The sequence below is a fragment of the Geosmithia morbida genome, assembly GCF_012550715.1.
Source record: "Geosmithia morbida isolate 1262 chromosome Unknown scaffold_19, whole genome shotgun sequence".
Taxonomy (NCBI): Eukaryota; Fungi; Ascomycota; class Sordariomycetes; order Hypocreales; family Bionectriaceae; genus Geosmithia; species Geosmithia morbida.
In genome coordinates this window covers 57,161-74,152 of record NW_023336206.1, presented here as the reverse complement: position 1 = coordinate 74,152, position 16,992 = coordinate 57,161, and the positions used below count along the sequence as shown (strand labels likewise).

Here is a 16,992-nt window from a genome sequence, read left to right as displayed (position 1 = left end):
GGTAGTGCTTTTAAAGAGTTAGGTTGTATGGGTTGTCCTTGCGGGCAATGTGAGTTTGTGTAATGTCGAACTGTTGAAGGAGATAAAAAAAATCATCATTCATCAAAGTCGTGACAGTATGATTTTTATGATTTGCAAGTTTTGCAATGCAAGGTCTGAGCGGGTGAGAGAGAAAGGTCACCACTCCAAAGCCGAGCTGTCGATAGACTGGACTAGACTTCGAATGACAGGCTCCGTCACGGCAGTCTCCTGCCTCAGAGTGGCGAGCTGCTTCGTGCGCGTCCAGAAGACGGGGCAGTCCTTGCTATCGCACGAGACGTGGTCGAGGGGCGGCAGGCCGGAGCAGGAGCGGCACACGGACAGGACGTCTCGGTATCGGCGCTGCTCTGTCGATAGACGGGCCTGCAGGCTGATGAGGGATCTTGCCGTCGACGAGCGGCAGGGGGGGCATAGCATGCTGTTTTTATTCTCGAGATTGTCGTCCCGGCTATCTGCGAAGGAAGGAGACGGAGAGGTGAAACGTCTGGCGCAGACGAGACAGTGGTTTGAGCGCATGTAGGATTCCAAGGTCGTCTTGCGACGAGGGTCGGAGGAGACATTACGGATGATGCGCTGTACCTTGGGCATGTCGTCGTACCAGGAGCGGACGTTTGCCCCGACGAGGTTGAAGATGCGCTCGAGCGGGGGGATGAGGTTCTTGGTCATGTAGTACTCTGCGTCTAGGCGCCAGTGGGGGTTGGCGGTCAGATCCTCGGGGGCCACGCAGCGGTCGATGAGTCGGGCGCCCGGGGCGCCGGTGACGACGACGTAGGGCACGCGCTCGCCGTACTGGGGCTCGGCGCGCGCGTCCCGGAGCATGCGTCTGGTGCTGATGAGGGCGCCTGCCGGGGCCGTAGACGCGCTCTTGTCCGAGTAGGTGCCCAGGCGGACCTCGCGCGCGAAGCAGAAGTCCTGGACCGACACGGCGCCGCGCATAATCTTGTCGCACTGCTGCTGGAAGTACGACTTGACGCGGCTGAGGTCTGACGTGTCGAAGAGCAACCTCAGGGCCTTCTCCTCGATCTTCTGCTCGGCCGGGGTGCCGTCCCTGCGCACCGTCTCGATTCCCTTGGCGTCGAACTCGGGCTCCGTCTGCTCGCGGCTCTCGTACTTGTACCCGACGTAGCGCTTCTTGGCCAGCAGCACGCACGGGTGGTACACCTTTTCGAACTTGAGCTTGACCGGCCGTGGGTTCACCTCCGTCACCGCCTTGGCCATCTCCATCCCGATGTCGAAGGCCTGCTCGCGCGTCTTGCCCTTCAGGTGCACAAACAGGCTGTCCGTGTCACCGTACACCACCTCGGCACCCCAGCGCTCCACCGAGTGGATCAGGGCGATGGCCCGCTCCAGCGTCTCGCGCCCCGTCTGCACGATGCTGTCGGCGATCTCGGAGCACGGCATGCGGCCCGAGAACGACGCCGACGTGTACCCGTACGTCACGTTGGCCAGAAGCTTGAGCGCCAGCTGCCGGTTGTTGAGCAGCTGCTGCAGCCGCTTGTCGTCCCCGTCCTTCTTCATCCCGCTCTTGACCATGACGCGCGTCTCCAATATCTCCGTCAGCATCTTGGCCAGCAGGGACCTGCGCATCGACGCCTTGACGTACATCATGCCGTTGGGCGCGATGTTGATGTGGTCCTTGACCAGCGCCAGGAGCCCCTGTTGCCGCTTGTACTCGCTGAAGCCCATCTTGCTGGTCCCGCGCCAGTTGGTGATGCGCCCCAGGAACGTCGAGTAGCAGTAGTTGTACGCAATCATGACGCTCGGGTACAGGCTCTGGAAGTCGAGCACCAGGACCGGGCTCGTGTAGAACGAGCTCTGCGGCTCCATCACCAGCGGCAGGCACTCCAGCGCGTTCTGCCCGCCGACCTGCTTACGGCTGGGCGACACGAGCAGGAAATTCTCCGGCTTGGCGATCCTGAACATGATGGACTCGACCTTGAACTGCGACCCACGCGAGAACACGGAGAAGAAGTCGACCCCCAGCAGTCTGGCCTGCTCACTCGTCCGAGGCACCAGCTCGTTGGCCTCCAGTATCTCAATATCGAGGCGCGCGCGCACTTGGTAGTAATCTAGCAGCTTATTCAGATCCCGCGGTCGGCCGCTGGTGTACCACGTCGTGAGTGTCTGCCACGAGTAGTGGGGGATTCTTCGATGCAGGAGGTGCCACACGACGTTCTCCATCGTGTACTGGAGGAGGTTGAGTTCTGCTCGCATAGCACGCCATATATTGATCATGTGCCTCCCCGTGATGTGGATGGATGACGTATTGGTGAACCCCCAGCTATCATTGGCCTTGCCGAACTTCCCGTGCGACTGGCTCTTCATGCGCGATAGCTCGTCGCAGAGATCGTAGTCGTATTTGACCTTTGCCCGCTCAATCATGTAGCCCCACGAGCTTCCGTGCACCTCGTACCCAGTCAAGACGTCTGGGTCATGCTCCCGGACAATCTCCATCGTCCGTACCATGAGGCCCAGCTCTGAGTTCTCCTCAATGACAGGAATTTTGCTCATTTGCTGGACTCGCCGCGCCACCACGCCATCAGCGGACAGCACGACTATGCCTGATTGTATTGCCGCTGTTGGATCTTGGCTGTCCAGAGCCGCTTCGTCTGATTTCAATGACCAGAATATGCACTGAATCTCGTCTTCTTCCGGGTCGGGCACAAGTTTTTCTCGTGAGTTGATGTGGATTTCCACACTCATCGTACTCATGTATTGAACCTCATGTTGAACGCTTGTCGACTTCTGTTTTTCTGAGAAAGCAAAGCCGTGTTTATTCTTTTGCGTTGGACCGTCAATTTGAGATAGCCATCGGTTTGGCATTGCTTGATAACCGACCCCTTTCTGCTTGCGCTCCATGACCTTCTTCTGCTCTGCCTTCCACCAGTCAGCCACCTCATCGTATGTAGGCGGTGGTTTACCCAGCTCCCAGCTCCTCCAGGAGCAGCTCCGTACCTGTTGCCTTAGGCCGGCCTGCAATACCGTCTTGTCTAATGTGCGATCAGGGTCTTTTTCACCCCATGTTGCAGGCGAGTTTCCACTGGGATCAAACGGCGGGAGGAATGGAGCGGTGTTGCCCTCGAGGCGAAATTCACGTCCGGCGTACTCACGAGGCTGGGGAGGGACATCCTTCTCCACGCTGTAGAATGCATCCCGATATATTACCTCTGGTATGTTATAATCCCGTAGAGAAGCCATGGCGGATGCGGGATTTGGCGGACGAGCCGCAAAGACAAACGTCCTCGAGGCCTGCGAAGAGCTGGCCGCTGTACGGACGAGTTGCTGTGATTGATTTTCCATCTCTGCTAGACCTAAGCGATGGGGCGAAGACAAAGGTCCGAATGAGGTGTCCATGTCTGAGCCAAGAAAAGAGCTTGTTGGTCCAAGTCTAACTTGCTTTGCACCTGTCGGCGTTTCATCAGGCTGTGATGACTGTTTTTGGCTCCCCCGAGGTCTTGGACTAGCACCACTGGGGCTGGGTCCCTTGACAATGGCGAAATCCAACACGCGCTTAGGCGTATCTCCAGGTCTTTGAGCTGACCGGAAATCCTCTGGTGATGACTGACTTCTGATGGCAAGAGTATCAGAGTGTTTCTTTTGGGACAGAGACATATCATCCTGGCCAGGAGGTGGCCCAGGTGTCGGCGATGTCGCAGATGAAACCTTTGGACGCTTCGCGATGCCCGGACTGTCGGGTGACCCTTCAGCTGCGCGTTTCAGAGAAAATACGGGAACTGGACCTATTTTCCCTGGCTTCCTCTTTGGGAATATATAGCATCCCTCTTCGGCGGCATCTAAAAGCTCCTGGTTTATGGGGATTTCCGGAACTTGTCCCGTCTGAAGTCCGCTGATACAAACGCCCAGGGGTAACTCCCGATCTCGAATGGGTGTTTCGTCACTCAGTGGTGAAGGTGGATCATAATCTTGAGCGGCTAGCTTTGGGTCTCGAGCAGGTGTATCTCTAGTGGTCTTCGTTGACCTCTCTTCGACCAATTGCCGAAGTGCCTCTTCTTCATCGGAATCATCTTGAAAGAAGTCCTCGTCGCCAACTTGAACCTGTGTGATGTTCTTCTCGTCAACCTCGATACTGCTAGTGAGATCGAAAGCTTCTTGTGAAAGATTTGGCAGTCCGAGGATCGGCAGAAGAGTCGATGGGTAGAGGTCTTCAACAGACTGTAGAGCTGTTTTGATAGTTTCTTGACCGGCGGTTGGCTTTGCGAAACTATCAAAAGTGACATCCTCTTTCAAGGATTTCTCTTCATCCTCGACAAGTTTCTGGACCTCGGCTCTGTACTCTTCCTCGTTTATCCAGCCCATTGATTGTTGCGATTGGCGAGGGTCTGCAGACATTGTGACGAGGGCCTCAGGCGGAAATGGACTGCTGTTGGGCTTTTTTGAGGGACCCATTTGACGCTTTCTTCGTTTCTCTTCATCCTTCCACAGCCCTGCCATACTGGAGACTAGCTTGGCGTCGTCGGGCAAGGGGTTGTTGCGTTCGATGAAATCATGGTGAAGAGGTCTTTCCTTTACCGTCTTTCGGTTGACGATATCCTGAACGCAAATGTCGACCTCTATAGAGCAGTGGCTGACGCGTGGCAAGGACAGGTCGTCGGTGACTAGCTCAGGGGATATCGACTGGGAGTGCCACATATGCGGAGAGAGACCGTCGTGGTTCGGTTCTGGCACAGGCGTCCTGAAGCGTACCTTGCGTGAGTCGAGATAGTCGCATCCGTACAGATTGTAGTCAATCATGAACTGCAGCAAGTATTGCAAGTGGGCTTCATATGGTTGAAAGATCTGCTTCATAATGACGCCCTGCTGAAGGAGGTCGGCAAGACGAGTCATGACGATGGGATTGTACATGTATATCTTGAGAAAAAATCGATATCCGACGTGGTAGCCGTAGAAGGGCACGCCCTTGACCAGCGTGATTCGGGCTACAAATTGCGGATCATCGCCATGCTGATCCTTCCTGTAGCTCACGGAAAGTGCGTGGTTGATGGACATGTGAAGGCGGTAGATGTATAAACCAACTATCATCACGATAGGCATTAGAAGATGCTGCCACTTACGTTCTTGAGAGGTTCACATACCATCCTCGGGGGCCAAGCTCCCGTCATACTCCACAAACAGGTAGGGGAAGGCCCCGTGGATGTGAGCGCATACTTTCTGGCCAGTTTGTGTCGATCCAAATACTCTTATTACAGGCACTTTGGGCCCTTTGGAATCTTGGGAGGGCCGGATGTCGTTGCGAAGCTGGGGGTCATAACGCGTCGCTGTAGCTTGATAGTGATCGATGCAGTTCAGCCTGACCCGGAACAACTCCTTGTCCTTCATAGTGCTTTTCCATCTGTAGACATGGGGCCAGATGCCGTCCGGCCACCGTTCTTGTAGGACGAGGATTCTTTTAATGCGGATAGAGTGAGACGGTGCTTGTCAATGACGCGACTGCACTTCATTCCTGGGTGTGTCTCTACGTCACGAAGTCACGTGCGACAAACCTGCTCGATAGCACTAGCACTGCCATTTCTGAGCCTACGAATCTTTTGTTGATGCATCACGCAACCCAATCCTCAAACTGCGTCCCCGTTGCGCGAATCTTATCTTTCTTTTGTCCCCGTGAACAATAGCGCCTCGTCTGAGAGACCTAGGACCCTGTGTCTGTGCTCTCCGGTGTCTGGTTTGGCACCAAGGAGGATCATTGTCGCAAACAATCATAGTCACCGCGTCCACTACCGCCATCATGCCTCCTCCTCCTCCTCCTCCGCCTGCGCCGGTCACGAAAAGGCCCGAGACGGGACCCGCAACGAAGGAAGAGAACATCTACATCCCCTCTTTCATCAGTAAACGTCCCTTTTATGCCGGCGACGACGAAGACGACAATGACTACCTCAAGCATCAGCGCCGAGAGCAGAAGAAGGAGAAGTCGCAATGGTATGACCGCGGCAAGAAGGCTGGACCGGCTGCCACCAAATTCCGCAAAGGAGCATGCGAGAATTGCGGCGCCATGACGCACAAGGTCAAGGACTGCCTCAGTCGGCCGAGAGCCAAAGGCGCTAAGTGGACGGGCAAAGACATCCAGGCAGATGAAGTCATCCAGGACGTCAAGCTTGGATGGGACGCCAAGCGCGATCGCTGGAACGGCTATGACACGAAGGAGTACCGTCACGTGGTCGAAGACTTCAACCAGATGGAAGAACTACGGAAGCGAGTACAGAAGTCGGATGACGGCGGCGATGAGGAGGAAGACGGAGGCGACAAGTACGCTGAAGAGAACGACATGAGCAAGCACCAGAGCACAGCCACACGTCAGCTGCGAATACGAGAAGATACAGCCAAGTACCTCCTCAACCTCGATCTGGAGTCGGCGAAATACGACCCCAAGACCCGTTCCCTTGTCGACAGCGGCGCGACCAAGGATACGAGCGCGGATCTGTTCGCCGAGGAGGGCTTTCTGCGCTCCGCAGGCGACGCTGATGCCTTTGAGAAGGCGCAGCGGTACGCCTGGGAGGCTCAGGAGAGGAGCGGCGACACATCACAGCACCTACAGGCCAACCCTACGGCAGGCGAGTTTTACAGGAAGAAGGAGGCCGAGCAAACGGAGAAGCTGCGTGCTGAGAGGGAGAGGAAGCTTCTGGAAAAGTACGGCAGCACGGATCAAAAGGACATGCCCGCCGCGTTGAGAAACATGACGGTGACCGAGTCGGAATCCTTTGTCGAGTACGACGAGGCTGGCTTGATCAAGGGCGCGCCCAGGAAGAAGGCCAAGTCAAAGTACGCCGAGGACGTCCTCATCAACAACCACACCTCGGTCTGGGGAAGTTGGTGGTCGAATTTCAAGTGGGGATACTCTTGCTGCCACTCGTTTGTCAAGAACAGCTACTGTACGGGCGAAGAAGGCAAGCAAGCCTGGGAGGCGGCAGAGAAGCAGCGCTCAGGAGCCAATCTGGGTGAAGCTCCCCCAGCTGCAGAGGAAGAAGAAAAGGGAGACAAGGAGGAGGAGAAGAAGGAGGAAAATTCTGCTGGTGACGACGATAAGGATGCTAACGGTGGTGCATCCAAAAAGCGCACCAGGGAAGAGATGCTCAACGGTGTCTCTGAGGCGGAGATGGAGGAGTACAGGCGCAAGAGAACGGCGGCCAACGATCCAATGGCCAAGTTCCTGGGCAAGGACGAACTGATTGAATAAATATACAAAAGCATTGGCACGATATTAGTTGTATTTGACATATCCAAAACAAGATATGAGTACGGAATTAAGTGTTGTAATATTGGTATAACCGTTCTCACGGGGCAAGGTGGTTGATGGGTGTTACGATTGGATACGTCTTAATTGGGTTTGGTGTGTGCTACTGTAAAAGCTGAATGGTAAAATCATTCCTTTTTTTATTTATTCCTCTGGCTAACGCCGAAAGACTATGACGAGACACCTTTTCCCATGTGAATGGCATTCAACTCCCAAAAGACGTTCCGGGTCATTAGAAGAGAACCAATTCATTTGACGCATATGCTGTACATGCTATTTTGTTTTTGTTTCTTTACTCGTCATCCTCCTCCTCCTCCTCATCCTCGCCACCCTCGGCGGCCTTGGCCTTCTTTCTGCGGACACGGCCGGGGCGGCCGCCGCCGAAGGGCGAGGTCAGGGAGAAGTCAATGTGCTTCTGCGAGTCGAGACGGACCATGAACGAGGGAACGTTGACGATCTGCTTGCCGACGCGGATGTGGCGCTGACGGATCAGGACGCGGGCGTGGTGGATCGACTTGGCGAGACCGAGCTTGTAGACGCAAGTCTGGAGACGACGCTCGAGGAAGTCCTCGATCTTGAGAGCCAGGACGTAATCGAGCTTCATGCGCGACTCGTCGAGGACGCCGACACGGACGAGACGGCGAATGAGGGCGTTGCCCTCGAAGAGGCGCTTGGGGTCCTTCTCGTCGAGGGTAAGGAGCTGACTGTGGTTGGGAAAAAACAAAACAGTTAGCTACGCAATCCCTCTGGGTGATGAATTTTTTTTCGACAAAGATATGAACTATCGTGTGAACATACCGGGCAGCACGACGAATCTTGGACAGAGTCAACCCGACACGCCAGACCTCACGCTTGTTACGGAGGCCATACTCGCCGACAATCTTCAGCTCAGAGTCCCTGGATTATATATTCGGGTCAGTTTCTCGGTCACAAACGACTTAAACAGAGACAAGCTCTAGTTCATTGGCCGGTGATACTGACAGACGAGCAGCCTCGAAGGGGCGCTTGGGGACACGCGCGGTCTTGGAGTGCGCACGAGGAGGCATGCTGAAGAAAACAATTCGTTAATACTCGTCGTCTTTGATTCTCTTTTGACAAAGAGACAGGTGTTTTGGGTTGGAATAAGTTTGCGTTGGCACTTACTTGGCTATTTGCTCCCGTAGATGATTATGTCTGGCGGTTGGTAAGATCTCACACACACAAGGCGGAGGAAATTCGAGCAAGTGTTGTGGGGGTGGTTATTTTTTTTTTGGAGATGCGGTCAAACTATGTCACGTGCCTCACGCAAATGAGAACCCTAAGACCTTGCCCGCTGCCCCGCCCTCACAACATTGTGCCCTACCAAGCGGCGGGAAAAATTATAGGGAAAAATCCCGGATCATCATTTGATCCGCACCCACAAGCCTTTGACTGCAGCGGAAATCCACAACACCGAAAGTGTTAGGATCTCCTTCTGCTATTCTTGAAACCTCACGACCAACCATCAAATACCCTTTCTCACGGTGTCCTCGACAAATTAAGACGCCATGCCTCACTCTTACGGAAAGCGTGCGGGCACCCGCGTACGTCTATCTCCTCGATCTTCTTCCACATTTCACGTTTGACCGACCTTGCTGACATTTTCTCGTCGTTTGCAGTATGCCTTCAGCCGGGATTTCCGCAAGAAGGGTATGATCCCTCTCAGCACCTACCTGAAGACCTACCGGTCAGTGAACTCCCCCTTCCCCTCGAATTCTCAACCCGATCTCGATAGCAAACGACGTGCAAGGAAATGAGATGTTTGTACACAAAAAAAAGAACGAGAGCGTACTGACAGCTGGGAAATAATATAGTGTCGGTGACATTGTCGATATCAAGGTCAACGGTGCCGTCCAGAAGGGTATGCCCTACAAGGTCTTCCACGGAAAGACTGGTGTCGTCTACAACGTCGCCAAGGCCGCCGTCGGCGTCATCATCTACAAGAAGGTCTGGGGCCGCTACATCGAGAAGCGCATTTCCGTCCGCATCGAGCACGTCCAGCCTTCGGGCTCCCGTGACGACTTCCTCAAGCGTGTTAAGGAGAACGCTCAGAAGAAGAGGGAGGCCCGCGCCGCCGGCACCACCGTCGAGGTCAAGCGCCAGCCCGCCCAGCCCCGTGAGGCTCACACCGTCTCGCTCACCAGCAACCCCCCCGAGACCCTCACCCCTCTCCCTTACGAGACGACTATTTAAAGCGTGAGAGAGAGTGTGTGGAAGGAAAAACAACAAAACAAAAAATGGGTTGCTGGTTCTTGCGCGTCTTTTTTTCTTTGGGGTATTACAGTCCGGAATGGGAAAGAAATGAGCATGGCAAGGGTCTGCATTTCGGTGTCTGTAGGGAAAATATAAACAAAAAAAGACCCATGATATCTTTTGATGATTTAATCCTAGTGTGTACCTGAACTCCAAGAAACCCCCAAAGTGGTGGCATATGTGTAAGGCGTGAATGAGGTGGAGGGGCAGTTTTTCTACAACACCTCCCCCCACCACACACTATGCGCACTCTATCTCGCTCCTTGTGATGAGGAAATACTATTGTCAGCAGTTGATAGTGGCAGTAATATGCGTGATGTGTGAAGCTCACATAGACCTCTAGATTTCCACAGTCTGATCTCCACGAAGGTTACTCATCCAGCTACAACACCTTGTTATTCTCTGGAGGCATACCAACGCACTATCAGACCTGCACATTACACCATCCTTGTTTGAAAACCTGAGGGCAATCAACCTCTCAACGGCAACTACGAATATGCTACCTACACTATAAGTACATGTACCTACTACTAGAAAGTTCTGATGTCAATACATACCTATTTAAATCGAGTGTTTGGGGATGGACCTACAACGAGACCTTACACGGAACGGATTTTTCCATGTACCGATGAGCGGCCCAATCCAGGAGAGCGGACCCACCAGTGATGTAGGACCGGGAGGCAAATCAACTGTGGCTGGGTCATTGCCTGCTTTGGTGTCGTCAACAGCTGACGAAAGCTTTCTGGCATTCTTTGATTCTGCCTCATTTTCTTCGAGTATACGATATTGGCGTGCTCTTGTTTTTGGGCCTCAGCTTCAAACGGACTCCCCAGTTCCGAGACAATCTACTACTCTCCATTGCGACCGGGGCGCTCAGTCTTCCTTTCAACGCTGCTCCTGAACTGCAGGACACTTGTGGTCTCAGGAACCCGCCGCCGCCGCCGCCGCCGCCGCCATGACGTCCCTTCGGAGTTCGGAACACACCAAGTGAGTTGCCCGGCGGAGCCTCGCCTGCGCCATATTCGCATACTCGCGCAAGAGCTGTACATGACATGGTGCTAATAACATGCGCCGCTCGCTTGCTAGGACCGACCAGGAGCTTGCCATCAACATTCGCAAGGCCACCAACAGCGAGGAGATATCGCCGAAGCGCAAGCACGTCCGTGCTTGTATCGTGTACACATGGGACCACAAGTCGTCGCAGGCCTTCTGGGCCGGTGTTAAAGTGTATGTTTGATCTCGTTGGTGCCGGCTGCCGGCCGAGATTGCTGTTGCTGTTACACACATGTATCATACGCTAAACGAGGACGACTATTGCAGGCAGCCCATCATGGCCGACGAGGTGCAAACGTTCAAGGCCCTCATCACGATTCACAGGGTGCTTCAGGAAGGCCATGTTGTCGCCCTTAGAGAAGCCATGGCCCACCGTAGTTGGATCGACAGCCTAAGGCGCGGCATTAACGGCGAGGGCGTCCGCGGCTACGGCCCTCTGATTCACGAATACGTCTACTACATCCTCGCGAAGCTCTCGTTTCACGATGCGCACAAGGAATTCAACGGAACGTTCGAGTACGAGGAATACATAAGCCTGAAGGCCATCAACGACCCCAACGAGGGATACGAGACGATCACCGACCTCATGGCTCTGCAGGACAAGATAGAGCAGTTCCAGAAGTTGATCTTCTCGCACTTCAGGCACGTTGGAAACAACGAATGCAGGATCTCGTCTTTGGTGCCGCTAGTACAGGAGAGCTACGGCATCTACAAGTTCATCACTAGCATGTTGCGTGCTCTACACTCTAGTATGTGGCACAGGCCTTATCTGGACATCCCTACAGACTCAATGTGAATCACGGCTAATGTTTCGGTACTACGTAGTCACCGGAGATGACGGGGCTCTGGAGCCTCTGCGCGAGCGGTACGGTGCGCAGCACTACCGACTCGTCAGGTTCTACTATGAATGCTCCAACCTCCGATACCTCACCAGCCTGATCAACATCCCGAAGCTCCCGCACGACCCTCCGAACCTGCTGGCCGAAGACGACAAGGCGCCCGCACTCCCTGCGCGACCCAAGCAGGAGATAGAGCGACGCCCCAGCCCCACGCCGGAGCCGAAGACGGACGAGCCCGGTGAGATCTCCGAGTTCTGGAAGAACGAGCTTGACAGACAGAACAAGGAATACGAGGAGCAGCAGCGGGTGATGGAGGAGCGGCAGAAGGCCGCAATTCTCGCCCAGCAGCAAGCGCAGCTGCAGGCTCAACGTGACTTTGAGGAGCAGCAGCGCCAGCTGGCGGAGCAGCAGAGGAAGGAGCAGGAGGCACTGCTGTCGCAGCAGGCGCAGTGGCAGACTCAAGGCCGCCTCGCGGAGCTGGAGCAGGAGAACTTCAACGCGCGGTCTCAGTACGAGCGGGACCAGCTGATGCTGCAGCAGTACGACCAGCGGGTCAAGGCGCTGGAGGGCGAGCTGTCGCAGATCCAGAACAGCTTGGGTCAGCAGATGGGGAGCAAGGACGAGCAGATCCAGGCGCTGCAGGAGCAGGTCAACACGTGGCGGAGCAAGTACGAGTCGCTGGCGAAGCTGTACTCGCAGCTCCGGACGGAGCACCTGGACCTCCTGCAGAAGTTCAAGGCGGTCCAGCTCAAGGCGGCGAGCGCGCAGGAGGCGATCGACAAGCGCGAGAAGCTGGAGCGCGAGATCAAGACCAAGAACCTGGAGCTGGCGGACATGATCCGCGAGAGGGACCGTGCCCTGCACGAGAAGGACCGGACGAGCGGCAGCAGCAAGGACGAGCTGGAGAAGCTGCAGCGCGAGCTCCGGATGGCGCTTGACCGGGCGGACAACCTGGAGCGCAGCAAGGGCAACGAGCTGTCGACGATGCTGGCCAAGTACAACCGCGAGATGGCAGACCTGGAGGAGGCCCTGCGCATCAAGTCCAAGGCTCTCGAGGAGGCACACTACAAGGCGCGCGACGGCAGCGCGGACCTGGAGCAGCTCCTGCGCGAGAAGGAGGAGGAGCTCGAGGTGTACAAGGCTGGCATGGACCAGACGCTTATCGAGCTCGAGGAGCTGAAGAACAACCAGGGCGTCACGGACAGCGCGCTCGACGGACAGATTGACGCGCTCATCTTGTCCAACCTGGACAAGATCAACGACATGATCGACTCTGTGCTGCAGTCGGGTATCGCGCGGGTTGACGACGGGCTCTACGAGATGGACTCTACGATGCAGGCTGGTAACCAGAACGCGTCGCCGTCGTACGTGCTGTCCCAGATCGAGAAGGCCTCGTCGTCGGCCATGGAGTTTGCGACGGCGTTCAACAACTTCATCGCCGACGGCCCCAACAGCTCGCACGGAGAGCTGATCAGGGCGGTCAACGTCTTCTCCGGCTCGGTGGCGGACGTGTGCAGCAACACCAAGGGCCTGAGCCGGCTGGCGACGGACGACAAGAAGATGGACTCGATGATGGGCGGGGCGCGGCAGTCTGCGCTGGCGACGATCCAGTTCTTCCGCAGCCTGCAGAGCTTCCGGCTGGAGGGCATGGAGGCGCTCCAGAAGACGGACGTGGTCATCAACAGCAACAACGACGTGCAGATGAACCTGCAGAAGCTCAACAAGCTGGTCGAGGCGTTCGCGCCCGGGTTCGGCAAGCTGGCCAACAACAAGGGCGACCTGGGCGACCTGGTGGACAGCGAGCTGACCAAGGCGGCCGACGCCATCGCGGCGGCGGCGGAACGCCTGGCGAAGCTGCGCAACAAGCCGCGCGACGGCTACTCGACGTACGAGGTCAAGGTGCACGACTCGATCCTGGACGCGGCGCTGGCCATCACGAGCGCGATCGCGGAGCTGATCAAGGCGGCGACGGCGACGCAGTCGGAGATTGTGCAGGCCGGACGGGGCTCGTCGTCCCGCACGGCCTTTTACAAGAAGAACAACCGGTGGACCGAGGGGCTCATCTCGGCGGCCAAGGCGGTGGCGACGTCGACCAACACGCTGATCGAGACGGCCGACGGCGTCCTGTCCGGGCGCAACAGCCCGGAGCAGCTCATCGTCGCGTCCAACGACGTGGCGGCGTCGACGGCCCAGCTGGTGGCGGCGTCGCGCGTCAAGGCGGGCTTCATGTCCAAGAGCCAGGAGAGGCTGGAGCAGGCGTCCAAGGCGGTCGGCGCCGCCTGCAGGGCCCTGGTCAGGCAGGTGCAGAGCATGATCAGGGAGCGCAACCAGGACGACGAGCAGGTCGATTACTCCAAGCTCGGAGCGCATGAGTTTAAGGTGCGAGAGATGGAGCAGCAGGTATGTTTCCCCCCCAACCCAACCCGACCACTTTTTTCTTCTTTTTTCTCCCTCATCTTTTCCCTCTCTTGTCTTTTCCTCCCCTTCATCTCTGCGGGAGGTCTTCTCTGTCTGCCCGTCGTTTTGGTCTTCCTCTGCTACGTATCCATGATGTCACTCATGGATGATGATGTACATGATTTGCAGACACACACGCACACACGCGCACACACATACACACACGCGCACACACTCTCTCTGTCTTCTTGCTTTCCGCCTCTGTCCTCTCGCTTCCGTCTACGTCCATATGGGCGGGTGGAGTACGATGTCGGCCAACAAAGTGCACAGAGAGAAAGAGAGGGGGGGCGTGAGGCACTTTTGTCCTTGCCACGTCCCAACATGTGCCATGTGGCCTCGGACTCGCCGATCATCAGAAAGAGAAAAAAAAAGAAGAAAGGAAAAGCAGAGAGCAGAGAGGTGCAAGGACAAGATGGGGAGAGTTGTTAGACTCGTGTGCCAGGCGCGTATGTTTGTTGCCGTCTTTGACGGATGTGGACATGCTCTCCCCCCCTTCTCTCTCTCTGTCCCTTCCCTCCCCTGCTGCTTCCCCCGCAGCACAAACAAGAGGCCAGATCGGGTAAGAGGAGGGGGGGGGGGGGGRGGCCAAATACTGCGTGCGTGCGTGCGTGCGTGTGTGTGTGTGTGTCTGTGTGTGTGTGTGTGTCTGTGTGTGTGTGTGTTAGTAGTGTATGGGCCAGAGACGAAGAGGAGGAGGAGGAGGAGTGGAGAAGACGTCGCCAAGGATCTTGGGTGTGATGAGATGGTGCGGTGCAAAGGATGTTGATTCATTGTGCTTGGCGCCGACGCTCACCACTCCCTCCCTCCCTCCCTCTCTCTCTGCCTCTATCCGATTTCCGATTTCCGGTTATTGTGACGAGGAAGGAAGGGAGAAGAGGATTGACAGGGTTGTACTCTGTATTGGATGAGGACTTTTTCTTTACTGACCATCTGATTACTTGACAATAGGTGGAGATTCTACAGTTGGAGAATGCCCTTGCTTCAGCTCGACACCGACTAGGAGAGATGCGCAAGATCTCATACCAGGAGGATTAGTTTTTTCTTCTCTCTCTCTTCTTCTCTGTCCTTCTTTTTCTCTCCCTTTCTTTCCTTGTCTTTCCTTGATCTTTTTTTTTTCCTGTACCTATCTCTCTCTCTCACACACACACTCTCTCTTGTTTTCCGTCTCTCTATTCTTTCGAGATCTAGAACTCTGAACTACACCGCCCACCTTCTTCACTCTTGATCAATCACACACGTTACCCTGTCAGGAAAGAAACTAGCGTTTTTTCTTTAATCTTGATGTGTGTGTCAATATGCCTGTGTCAGGGTTCTCGCTGTCCGAGAGAGTTTTTCTTCTTTCTTCTTTCCTCGAGATATTGTCAAGGCAGTGTACTTTGTGGGGTTTCATCATCATCTTCTTATTGGTCGATTGATGTGAATTACTTTTTTTTTTTTTTTCTCTGTTTCTTCTCAACTTGTGATGTTCTTGATTTATCCCAAAGATATCACCACAGTACGTGAGAGTTGTACCTGATGGGAACTGATCTGATGAGATTGAAGACATCACCATGTAAAAAGACTCCCAAGGATGCATTGCAACCCTGTGGCATAGCACCTGGCGTATGAATCGGACGTAAAAACCAAGAGGCAGAAGAAAACAAGGATGAGGTGTTTCAGGGATTTGGTCTTGGTCTGATAAGTCTCTCCATGTTCTTCCCTGTCGTATGTCTCCATCCCCGAGGGAGGTGGGGGAAGGAGTATAGGGTGTATATATATATGTGTGTGTGTGTATATATATATGTGTGTGTGTGTATATATATATGTGTGTGTGTGTATATATATGTGTGTGTGTGTATATATATGTGTGTGTGTATATATATATATGTGTGTGTGTGTGTGTGTGTGTGTGTGTGTTGTATATGTTGGATTGTCACATTCTTTCCGTGGTTGCCGGTCCCTTTACGAGATCTTGGTTGGTCAGATGTGTTTGCTTTTGTTTTCTGTATCTTTTGGCAGGGGAGGGAGAAAAAAAAAAGGAAGTGTGGGGGGGGGGGAGGAACTGTTGGTTCTTTGTGCGTGTATCGTGTACAAATATCGATATCCGTTCATCCATCACACTGCGTCATCAAGGGTTATTATATTGTCGCAGGCGTGGGAATGTGCGCGTGCGTGTGCGTGTGTTATGGTTATGATTGCGCTCGCGCTGGTCGTTGCCCCGCTCAGATCATCTCTTCTTCTTCCAGCTGGAGGGTCATCTGCACAATAAGCAACGTCAGGGTCTTTTTTTCTTTGCAGATCAACATGTGCGTGCATAGTCCGTAATCCCGCGACGGTGACGATGCATACCCGGCAAGAGTCCTGACCGAGAAGTGAAGTTGTACGGGGTAATCGTCACTCCATGGACGGCGTTTAGATTTTGTGAGAAGCCTGGCATTATTGACGGTTACATATAATAGATATCCGTCATCATTCCATACTGCGATACTACATGTACCTCCCGTACAGATTACTTGGTGCGTATATATATACCTTCGTACGAGTCATGTATACTCGTATGTGTCGATACTGCTGCTAGACTACTATAACCGGCGTTACTCGTCTTGCAATCTGTACAGCTTGCAGTACTACTCGTATATCGTATGTACGGGTATGTACACGTGCATATACTCACCATTTCTCCATCCGGCGTAGTGCGTTCTTCCATCCCTCTCTCTCCAGACGTGATACCAAGAAAAGGATGCCAAGGTCGGCGAGTACGGTCCTGCCAACCGACACATATCACATATGCAGTAGAGATACGTCAAGACAAGGGTCTCCGTATCGGGGGTTCAACGTGTACGCGTGTGCCCCCCCTCTCCATAACTGCATCTCTCCACACTCGGAGTCACACAAACACATACACACATACACACATACACACATACACATATCCACACATATATACACCCCCCCCCGAAAAAAAAATAAAATAAAAAAAAGACTCTTTCACGATGGTCAGAGTAAAAGGCAATACAGAAAAAGATGCGTTGGATCCTCTGCTCAGCATGGGCTGCATCGTACAGAAACTTGATCGAGCCCCTGTCGTCTTTTGCGGAGGAGGGGGGG

The 16,992-nt window shown here is 54.5% G+C and overlaps 5 protein-coding genes across 5 annotated transcripts; 3 read left to right on the top strand and 2 right to left on the bottom strand.

The window, feature by feature from the left end:
• Positions 1–177: 177 nt before the first annotated feature.
• On the bottom strand, positions 178–5,376 carry GMORB2_3537 (DNA polymerase zeta; the record flags this gene model as incomplete). Its single annotated transcript, XM_035465513.1, has 2 exons — positions 178–5,072; positions 5,133–5,376. 2 exons carry the CDS (start codon positions 5,374–5,376, stop codon positions 178–180), a joined length of 5,139 nt encoding a protein of 1,712 aa, XP_035318501.1.
• Positions 5,377–5,782: 406 nt separating this feature from the next.
• On the top strand, positions 5,783–7,228 carry GMORB2_3536 (pre-mRNA-processing factor SLU7; the record flags this gene model as incomplete). Its single annotated transcript, XM_035465512.1, has 1 exon — positions 5,783–7,228. One exon carries the CDS (start codon positions 5,783–5,785, stop codon positions 7,226–7,228), a length of 1,446 nt encoding a protein of 481 aa, XP_035318500.1.
• A 349-nt stretch (positions 7,229–7,577) lies between these two features.
• Positions 7,578–8,331, bottom strand: GMORB2_3535 (small subunit ribosomal protein S9e; the record flags this gene model as incomplete). The annotated part of the gene is made up of 3 exons (XM_035465511.1): positions 7,578–7,989; positions 8,084–8,182; positions 8,267–8,331. The coding sequence occupies 3 exons, from the start codon at positions 8,329–8,331 to the stop codon at positions 7,578–7,580; spliced, it is 576 nt and encodes a 191-aa protein (XP_035318499.1).
• Positions 8,332–8,811: 480 nt separating this feature from the next.
• GMORB2_3534 (large subunit ribosomal protein L21e) lies at positions 8,812–9,496 on the top strand (the record flags this gene model as incomplete). The annotated part of the gene is made up of 3 exons (XM_035465510.1): positions 8,812–8,847; positions 8,923–8,990; positions 9,118–9,496. 3 exons carry the CDS (start codon positions 8,812–8,814, stop codon positions 9,494–9,496), a joined length of 483 nt encoding a protein of 160 aa, XP_035318498.1.
• Positions 9,497–10,622: 1,126 nt separating this feature from the next.
• Positions 10,623–14,940, top strand: GMORB2_3533 (huntingtin-interacting protein 1-related protein; the record flags this gene model as incomplete). The annotated part of the gene is made up of 4 exons (XM_035465509.1): positions 10,623–10,783; positions 10,877–11,358; positions 11,435–13,848; positions 14,854–14,940. 4 exons carry the CDS (start codon positions 10,623–10,625, stop codon positions 14,938–14,940), a joined length of 3,144 nt encoding a protein of 1,047 aa, XP_035318497.1.
• Between the last annotated feature and the right edge of the window lie 2,052 nt (positions 14,941–16,992).